General features: G+C 37.7%; 1 protein-coding gene across 1 annotated transcript in view; it reads right to left on the bottom strand.

Annotated features, from left to right (window-relative positions):
• The window catches only part of ttc9b (tetratricopeptide repeat domain 9B), a 31,829-nt gene extending 24,434 nt beyond the window's left edge, over positions 1 to 7,395 (bottom strand). The window contains exon 1 of the mRNA XM_046863823.1: positions 6,528 to 7,395. Coding sequence (XP_046719779.1) covers positions 6,528 to 6,981 — 454 coding nt within the window. The 5' untranslated portion in view covers positions 6,982 to 7,395. The remainder of the gene's footprint in view (positions 1 to 6,527) is intronic.
• Between the last annotated feature and the right edge of the window lie 2,947 nt (positions 7,396 to 10,342).

The raw sequence follows: 10,342 nt of genomic DNA on the forward strand, positions 1-10,342 counted from the left end.
GCAGTTATCTATGACAATGTCTTTTTTTGTGTATAGCAGATGAAGGATTTGACTTCAGGTGTAAAATATACCTCTGCTTAAACCTGAAGTACATTTTTTTTTTTTACAGCTAGTAAACATGTGTTTTGTATCTGATTATGCTCTGGATCACCTCTCAAACTGGTGAAAAGACAGACAGTATCAAAAGGGCTATAAAAAATAAGCAAATAGCTTTTCACAATTTATTAAGCAGCTGCATAACCCAACTCTGACTATGGGCAACTTTCCTAGAGAAACACTGATGTAACTTCTAGAATAAAGTGAGGAAACTTTTGGCATTTCTACACTAAACAGAACTTTGAGTATATAACCAAGCACTGTTACTATTTATTTCTGCAGGAGCCTTTCTGTGAATTGGCTTCCTAGTTGGTCAAGACAAGTCAAGTCAAGTAGATAACAAATATAATTTTCTTTTTGATTTTTTATGAGTTTATATCTGTGTTTTGAATTTACCAGTATTTTACATCCTTTTACAAAGGGCTGTCTCTAAATGGATTTCTTTACAACAGGGAATCTCTAGTAGGAATATGGAAAATGTAATATGAAAATTGTATCATTCTAGATGTCGGTTACTACAAAAAAAAAATTCTGTTACTACTAGATCATGTTTATTTTATTACTTAGTCAGCTCAACACTAAGAAATCAGAGGAAAGTTTTAAAAACTGAAAAGGGAGTTCCAGACACGTATATAAGAAAAGGCTTGACTATAAATAAAAAGCAGAAGAGAACAATCTACAGATGGTCCCCGAGTTACGATGGTTCGAATTGCTATTTTTCAATCTTACAATGACGATACGACAAAAGATTTAAAATATTTTATATTTCGTGTAACAGGCACAGGCAGCAGCGTCTGATGTACGATACGTTGGATGCCTCACTTTCGCTAGCGGTCGACGGAGTAAAGTTGTCTCAGTGTTAGTGTGCATTTTTTTTTCTGTTTCTTACGGTTTTAAACAGCAATTTTAGTTATAAAAACATGTCTTAAAAAGCACCCAAGTATGTCTCCTGCTGGTAGTGAAAAAAAGAAGAGGAAAGCCATCAGTTCGGAGCAGAAAATGAAAATTATATATATATATATATATATATATATATATATATATATATATATATATATATATATATATAAATACAGCATTATCAGCAAACAAATGCAGGCAGTCTGTTAAGTAGTTTATTTATTGTAGTAAGAAAATAAATTTACAAGTACAAAGTGGGTGGTCGGGCTTTTGTGTATGTTGAGTATGAATATATGATTTATTCTAAATCTCACATGTACAATATCTAGTTATATTTTTGTCTAAATCCTTTTCTATAATGTAATGGATTAATCCATACTGGCCTTAAGGGAACATCAAAAACTAATGCACAGGATGTGTTCATGTTCGCCCACCAGCATACTCTAAATGACTCAGCATCACAAGCCGGTGCAGTCACCTTGCCTGAGAAAAGAGCTCACAATTACATCAACCATCACTAAACCTCCATTTAAAACATTTTAATGATCAAATGGCGTATGAACGATCTCAGAATATGAATGTGTCAGGTTAAATGCTACGCTTCTGAACAGGATGGCAATAATAAATGCCAACATTCTGCATGTAGAGACATCTATGCAACTTAATTCTATGTCTGGATGTTTCACTCTCCCATCAGATAGCTTTTCTATTGTTTCCACCCTTTAAGCCAAAATTTCCTTTTCTTTGATGACAGCTCCCTGTGCTGCTTTGCCAGCATTTTTTGGCCTTGGTGGCAATTTCCTTTATTAAAAAAATAAAAATAATGTAATAATGATAAATCACTCACAAAGCTAGAGGAATTACAAGCATCTTCATTTTTGGCAGCCGAACCTATACTATTTTAAATGGTATAATGTTTATGCACAGAAAATCACATGGAATTGTAAGTGGATTACTGTTAATAATAACTATATTTCCAGCTTAGGGTATATCTTTATATACATATTATAATATGTGTTATATGTATGTCTTAATTAATTCAATAAAAACATGTAATATAATAAAATAATTACATATAAAATAATAGAAATGAACAGAAATAGAAAAAGAAGCTCTATTGGCTATTAAAGTTTAGGGAATTGGGATTTGGCCTAACTGTATGTTGGATGTGGTTTCATTTTTTTTAAAAAGGAAAAAATAATTATCATTTAAGGATAGGCAAATTTAAAAAGGCTTATTTTTGTGTATATATATATATATATATATATATATATATATATATATATATATATATATATATATATATATATATATAATGATAATAATACATTAATAATACATTATTTGTAAAAAAAAAATTATTACTACAATTGTTATATCAGCAGAATTTCATTTTCAATAATTACAATTAAATTACAGAATACTTACACAACAAAAAACATTTAAGTATTAAATGTCTAATTCTGTCTAATTCAGAATTCTGCTTCCTTCTGACACTCAATGCTATTATTTCTTCTGTCTCTGTGGTGTATGGTGCTGTTATGTTATAATACAGTACTGTACAGTAGGGTCTGTTCTCAGTAGAACCGCACAGAGATGCTCTACCATCTGCGGACCTGGCACCAGCTGCCTTTACCACTCTCACAAGCAGCACAGCTTGGGGACCATGTGAGATCTTCACCTCCCCCACTCCCCAACCCCATTCATCAGTTCATCACACTCACAGCACAAATTTTTTTTAAAGCATAATGGGGTTTGATTTTTTTTTTTTTTTGCTTTCCTATGATTGGCTCCTGGGATGTTGATAAGGCTCTCTTCTTGAGAGGAAATATATAATGCTATCTGCTCTCTCCAGAGGGAAAGGGAAAGAGAGAAAGAAAAATAGAGAGAGTGAGAGAGGGAGAAAGAGAGAGAGAGAGAGAGAGAGAGAGAGAGAGAGAGAGAGAGAGAGGAGGCTTAGAACATGTCTATATCTTAAATCCTGTTTAATCCAGTTTCTCATAATTACCCAGCAGAACCAAGAATTGTAAAAATCATAGAAAAATTGTGACAAAAATCTACACACTCTGCCAATTACAAAAGTCTCCATGTAATGAACAGACTCCTCTGGCTTCATTGAAGGAACCTAGCAGAGAAAATGCTCATCACAGAGGAGTCGAGTGATCATTCTGGTTTATTATAGGAATACAATAGAAAATCATCTTCACCATCGCAGCAGAATCGCAATCCATGAAACGCTGACGATTTTCTGCATCAGCGAAAAATGCATGCATGATAAGCCCACTCTTCCTGCAGCCATTTCCTGTCCTGGATATATACACATACACACACTAGACTTGACAGTTCAACTATAAAATATTTGCAGTGTACAGAAATAACGAATAAACCTGTTTATCCATGTCAGTAATATGCAAGAGGTTCCAATTAGTTTCGATGCTGCTGATGCAACAGATATCCAAAATGTTACTGCACCAAACAACCCCCCCTCTGCTAGTCATTCATTCCTGATATAGAAAATATTATGCGTATGCTTTGCCAGGCCACCAGACAGCCAACTTCAAGAGATCTGGCTGCCACAAGCCCTCAATTAACTTCCAATTTATTTTCACTAGCCTAACCAGCTGTTCTGATGTGTTCCACTGATATGAGGATCGCACAAGAAAACTATAACATTTCGATTTCAGTCATTTAGTAAAATTGTATTAAAAGGATTCATGGCTAATAATTGAGTGTTTGGCTTTAATATAAAAGCTTTGGGCAGCTACTGGTAGATATTTGACATTTGGGTCTGTTGTTGATTTAAAATATAAGTTGCTGAATCTTTTTTTTAACTACTATTAGAGGGACAGCGCATGTAGGACATTTTGGAGACAAGGTGAGGGAGGCGAGATTGAGATGGTTTGGACATGTGCAGAGAAGGGACATGGGGTATATCAGTAGGAGAATGCTGAGGATGGAGTCACCAGGAAGGAGGAAAAGAGGAAGACCAAGGAGGAGGTTTGTGGATGTGGTGAGGGAAGACATGCAGGTAGTTGGAGTGAAAGAGGCAGATGTAGAGGACAGGGGGGTATGGAGACGGATGATCCGCTGTGGCGACCCCAATGGGAGCAGCCGAAAGAAGAAATGATGTTTTTCTTTTGCATGTATCTTAACCAAAAGATCTTAAAAAAATGTACACATTTACACTGCTGAGCTACTGAGTGTACATGACCTTGCTCAATTGGCCTGCAGTGGCAGCTTGGTGGTGCTAAGATTTGAACTCACAACCTTCTGATCAGAAGTCCAACATCTTAACCAGTGAACTGCAACTTCCCCTTAAACAGGTCATTTCAATTTCACAGAAATATGCCCCACCTATGTTACATTCATTTTTAATCCCCCCATTGGAAAAAACACCCCTCCTTTTTCTGACTGATTATCAGCATCATCCACATCAGTCTCTTTATCATTACATGAGAAAAAAGTCAATGGTGACATATAAATGTATATTATTATCTCCTCACTCCAGCAAACTCTTCATGCTAACATTGGTGTGGAAGAAATCACTTCAGTGCTGCTCTGCTGCAAAAATCACTTGTTATTAATGCCTTTTATTGGTGATTTTAAAAAGATTTTAGAACACTATGCATTTTTCTTTGTTTTGATCATGCTGTGTCTGCGTAGGAGTATTTTCAGAGAGGGCATTTTGAGAGCTGCTAGTTCAGCTGATAAAAAACTAGTTCTTTTTATTTGGGACACTCTAGAATAGGAAAACACTCTGCTGAAGAGATGCAGAGTTCCTCACGTGTTCTTTGAGGACAGTTCTAATACAAAAACACCTTGTTTCAGGGTTCTACATAGATAAGATCTCTTTATTATTATGAAACTCTTTGAAATAAAGTGAATAAATGCGCTTTTTTGTAATAATGTCTTAATTTGATTATTAAAAACCTCACAGGAATTGTATCAGCATAACTTCCACTACAAAATACTAACTAACTCACTTGATAACACAATTATAAAACTCCTCTGAAAGATATACATATTTCATCAGCTCCTATTTAACTTCTGAGTGATGTCTGAAAAGGCTTGGAGCCTGATTAATGATAGACCCTGAAAAACTTGTAATGTACTCAATCAGAAAAGTCTGAAAATTTACCAGTAACCCAGTTACAAACTCTTCCAAGCCTCGTTTCCTCCTGAGACTGTGTTTTAATAAGGGTTGCAGATAGACCATTTATCATTTAGTACAGTCCAGTCTGAACAAAAGAACAACAGTGAACGAGTTTTAATGTTTCATTTACTATTGTGGAACTCATCGTCATTTCATTACAAAGATCATCCATTTTTTTTTGTATTTCACTTCTGAACTAATCACCTTTGTGTTTTGCAGTTCAGGGTTTAATGTAGATTTCATGGGTGCATCTCAGTATAATCACTTTGCCTCACACTCAATGTGTTTCATTAGTACTACTAGATGCTTTCTTACTTCAAACGTTGCTGTCTGGTTTAGGTCAAACAATACGAAAAGAAAACTGGTCCTTTCACCACAACAAACAGCTTTGAATGTTTTTCTTTTCTTTTCTTTTCTTTTCTTTTCTTTTCTTTTCTTCCACAAACACCAACAAGAGCAACATCTGTATTGACTCGGTCTGGCAGGACTAACAGCAGGCTATTCTATCAACCCCCCCCTCCCTTCCCCCGACATACATCATCATCGGTGACCACTCCACCCGAGCACGACTGCTGACGCCGACAGTATCACAACCTGAAAAATATACTTTTTGAGCATGCAGGAATCCAACACCTTATAGTCCACATGCAATCAACCATAACCTGACAGCACTATAGACTATACACCAAATGACCCGAATCTGCTCCGATTTTGTTTCAAGAGCATTTCAAACCAGCATGGTGGACTGATGCAATGTTTCCTTCTTAAAGTCAATCATTAGGATGATCAACATAAAGCTGAATTCAGCTAAGCATCTTTCTGCTCGTTTGCATCCACCTAACAGGCGTTCACAACCCTTCTACTGGTGGGTTCACATGAGGTTTGTTTACATGCAAGATGATGAACAAAGGAATGTTAGCAGATGAGAAATGACAGGGAAGGCACATTGGCAAAGCAAAGGAGACACTGGCACACAAAGTGCACTGCTATCCTCATTGTTCCTGGAACCAGAAGTGTTGACCACAAAACGCCATGAAGCTGGGAGACCACCAGGGATGCTCCAGGCTACAAAACACCAAAGTCATCTCTATCTCCCTATCTCTCTATCTTTTTATCTATCTATCTAAGTGGGTGCTATATGCAATTATTATGACCCTTTGGAAAGCTTTTTCTCTCATTTCCCTGTTTTGCGGGGAGGCGGGCACCAGGTCTGAGCATCAGGACATGGACATAGGATATTGCACCCATAAATGTGTTTATTATCCATCCTACATAATTCCCATTATTTTACCAAATCCTGAGCTAATGTTTTAACCCGTAACTATGGATCCCAATGCCCCAGCATCAGCACCAGCAATGGATCTTTTCAGGGACCGACCTGTCAGGCTGTCATAGCACTCGATCTCGGTGCTCCTGACAGCGCGCCGCTGTTCCTCGGAAAGCTGTTCGCTGGTGGCCCGGTTCAGGAGCTCCACATCTCCTCCAACTCCTCCTCCTCCTCCAACACCGCCGCCGCCGCCCGCCGCCACCTGCACGCCTTTCAGCTGCAGCAGCGCGCGGTGGTACTTGCCGATTGCCTCGCGGAATTTCTTCTCCTTGTAGCAGCGGTGACCCTCCAGCTTGAAATCGATCGCCTTTTGGATTTTGGCTTCCATCTCCGCGTTTCGTGCTCCGGGTCCACCGCCTCCTCCTCCAGCAACAGCAGCAGTTGCACAACAACCTCCTCCTGCGCCTCCTCTTCCTCCTCCTCCACCACCACCACCGCCGCCAAGGCCTCCGTCTCCACCCGCGGCCTGGCTCCGCTTTACAGGCTGGAGAAGCGTGCTGTGCATAAAGGACGCGGTGCACTGAGATACGCCGAGGTCGCACAAAACAAAAGCAAAATCCAAAGAAATGAGGATTAAACAGTCACCAGACACAACAAAGGGAATTTTAAACAGGGGGAAAACAAGCCAGAGATTTTTTTCCCTTTTTCTTCTGACTCGTGCGGTTTCCCTGGACTATTTTCTCGTTATGATGCTGTGGAGGAAGAGCAGGATGAAGAGGAGGAGGGACGCACGGATGCCTCATGCGTGAACTGAGCTCAGCCCTTTTTTCGTGTCTCTCTCTCTCTCTCTCTCTCTGGTACACGCAGCTTCAGCACCACGATCAGAGACACCTTAAGCCGTGTGGTATCATGGGAACGAAAGAGCACGAGCTGCGAGAAAGCTGCTGATGCTGCATCACGATCACAGGAGCCTTAAGTTGATCTTATATTAGCATGGAGAATTTTCTGTCCCATACACAATCACATAATTAGAAGCAATAAAAAAAGAACAAATTGTATTGCTCTTCATTATTGACTTCTAAAAATCACCAATTTTTTTTTAAGGAAATTGGTCCAGAACTGAATCAAATTCTCTAATGCATTGCAATTTACCCCGATCAGGCAAAACATTATGGCATAATAACATTATGACCAGTGAAGTGAATAACACTGATTATCTTATCATGGCACCTGTGAACATTTTAAAAGTTAAAGACTGGTTTAGAGATTGAGTCTAAGACAGACATTGCAGCTGCCAGTGAGGTGAGGATTGTAATTATTATGTAAAATATGTATTTTTACACCAACCAGGTGTAACATTATGGCATTATAACATTATGACCAGTGACGTTTTGCCAATTTGTGATGGCTAGACGACTGGGTCAGAGCATCTCCAAAACTGCAGCTTTTGTGTGGTGTTTCTGGTCTGCAGTGGTCAGTATCTATCAAAAATGATGAACCGGTGAGAGGGTCATGGGCGGCCAGGCTCATTGATGCATGAGGGGAGTGAAGGCTGGCCCATGTGGTCCGATCCAACAGACGAGCTTCTGTAGCTCAAATCGCTGAAGAAGTTAATGATGTTGATGCTCGATGGATCAGGACTGTTTTGGCAGCAAAAGGGGAACCAACACAATATTAGACAAGTGGTTATAATGTTATGCCAGATCGTGTACTTTCTTCACTGTAACAAATCCATGCCGCACTGAAATGCAATCACTGTCTAATTACTGCCCTAAGCTACACTCAGGACATTTATAATCAGATAAATGCACTGATTGAAGAACTTATGGTTAATGAACTATAATAAAAGTGCTAATATGACAAAAAATACTTCTTACCTCACAGCAGGACCTAAATTATCAAGTGTTTGAATGGGTCATCGTGATCACATTTTGGATTAACCACTTGTGCAAAATAAATAAAAAAGACAAGTAAATAGGTGTAGCAAAGAAGAGGTCAGTGCCACCTTAGCATAAAGCATGGCCACACCAATAAGACCTTCTTCTTTTTATTATTAATAATAATGGCAGCACATTGGTGCAGCCCAACCCAGCAGCTATGAGCTTGGGATACTATATATAGGTTTCCACTGAGTTCTCTGGTTTCCTCTTACTATCCAAAAAAACCTATGCCAAATTGCCCACAATTATTATACGTCCGGTTGCATATTACACCAACCTAGATTTCTGATTTGGTGGAATAAAAATGGAACACCTGCTTCCTCCATGGGAAATGCAATGTTCATTTTTCATGCTTCAATGATAATAATCACCAGAGTGTAATTACATGTAAGGGCAACCTAAAAGCACAGATATGGACTATTCTCATGATGTTATTTTGTATGAATGTGGATAAGTAGTCATTAGGTCAGACCCTATTGGAAACAGGATGCTATGTCATAAATTGTGATATAAGACTATAAGCTCCTAATGGTTTAATAGTTGATAATGGATGACCAATGGCTTGGTGGTACTTTCATAGTGGTGACCAGGCCATGGTTTATGAGGTTTTACCGGATTTATGGATTGTGAAATTGATTGAATGTTGGCTCCAAGGGAATACAAAATAAAAAATAAAAAAATTGGACAATGGTTTTCTAAAGCCCAGGTCTTTAAAGTGGGGTCTGGAAAACCCATTGGTTATTGACATGTAAGCAGAGGCTCCTGATCTTATCATTTATTTTCATAATAGAGCAGTGATGTTGACTACCAGTTACTGCCAGTTTTATAACTTGACTGATTCTGCTTTGAAATTTTTTTTTTTGCATGCCAGGACCCCTGTAAGTATTATATGAATTCCTTTCACTTTAGTATTTCTTACTTTTTTGGACATAACCATACATTATTTATGTGTACAACAATATACAAATGCAACATTGATACTCATGGGGGGTCACGTTCTATTACCTCTCGCAAAAAATCACAAGGTTTTGACGCTTCCTTTTTTAAGGGGAATTGCACATGTAATGTACTCAACAAAAATTGTGAATCACTTATCATTAATGTTTTACTACTTTAAATGAATAATACAATTATTAAAATTTTTCGAACATTTGATATAATTGATTACAAACAGTTTTGAAATGTTACTCTGAACTATCAGATTTTTCACGAGTTACTCTTAATCCGGTTCCAAAAGAAAAGTTGCGAACTATCGAGGCTGTGAGTATTGAGGTTCCACTGTACTGGGTATTTATTAAATACAACACCTTTTATTTCAGAAAGGACATTATCTTGATTGCCATTTTAAAGGGGACTTGTTATTGTGTTAAAGATAAAGTGGCTAGAGGTCTGATTAAATCTAGACAGAGAAGCTAGTGACCTATTTGAAACACATGATCTAAGACCCTAAAGAAGTAAGATCTCACAAGCAGATCTATTCGGGGAAAAAAAAGGTAAACTTAATTGTATACGGTTAGGGTGTGAAGCCTGCATAAAAGGAGAATGTAAGTTTATTTTATATCAGGAGAATATTCTGCCCCTAACACAATCACACCATTGGAAAAAATAAGAAAGCACTAATTGTATTGCTCTTCATTAGTGACATCTAGAAAACACACAACAGTGAACAGCCACACCTTCATTTCATTACTTTGTCATTTGATTTTTTTTCAATCAACAATGTTTTTGTAAAGTAATGTGGGCCAGAACTGAATAGAATTTTCAAATGTACTGTAATGCAATCACTGTATAATCACTGCCCTAAGCTACCATCAGGACATTCATAATCAGGTACATGCTTCAATATAATTAAATCTTTAGTTTCCTATAGAATGATTTTTTTTTTAATGACTGCTGCATTGATTGATGAAAAGTATTTCCAAAGTATTTCTGAGACATGATGAAACTGCTAATACGACAAAAATACTCCTCAAAGTTATCAAGTTG

The sequence above is a fragment of the Silurus meridionalis genome, chromosome 13 (genome assembly GCF_014805685.1).
Source record: "Silurus meridionalis isolate SWU-2019-XX chromosome 13, ASM1480568v1, whole genome shotgun sequence".
NCBI classification, from domain to species: Eukaryota; Metazoa; Chordata; class Actinopteri; order Siluriformes; family Siluridae; genus Silurus; species Silurus meridionalis.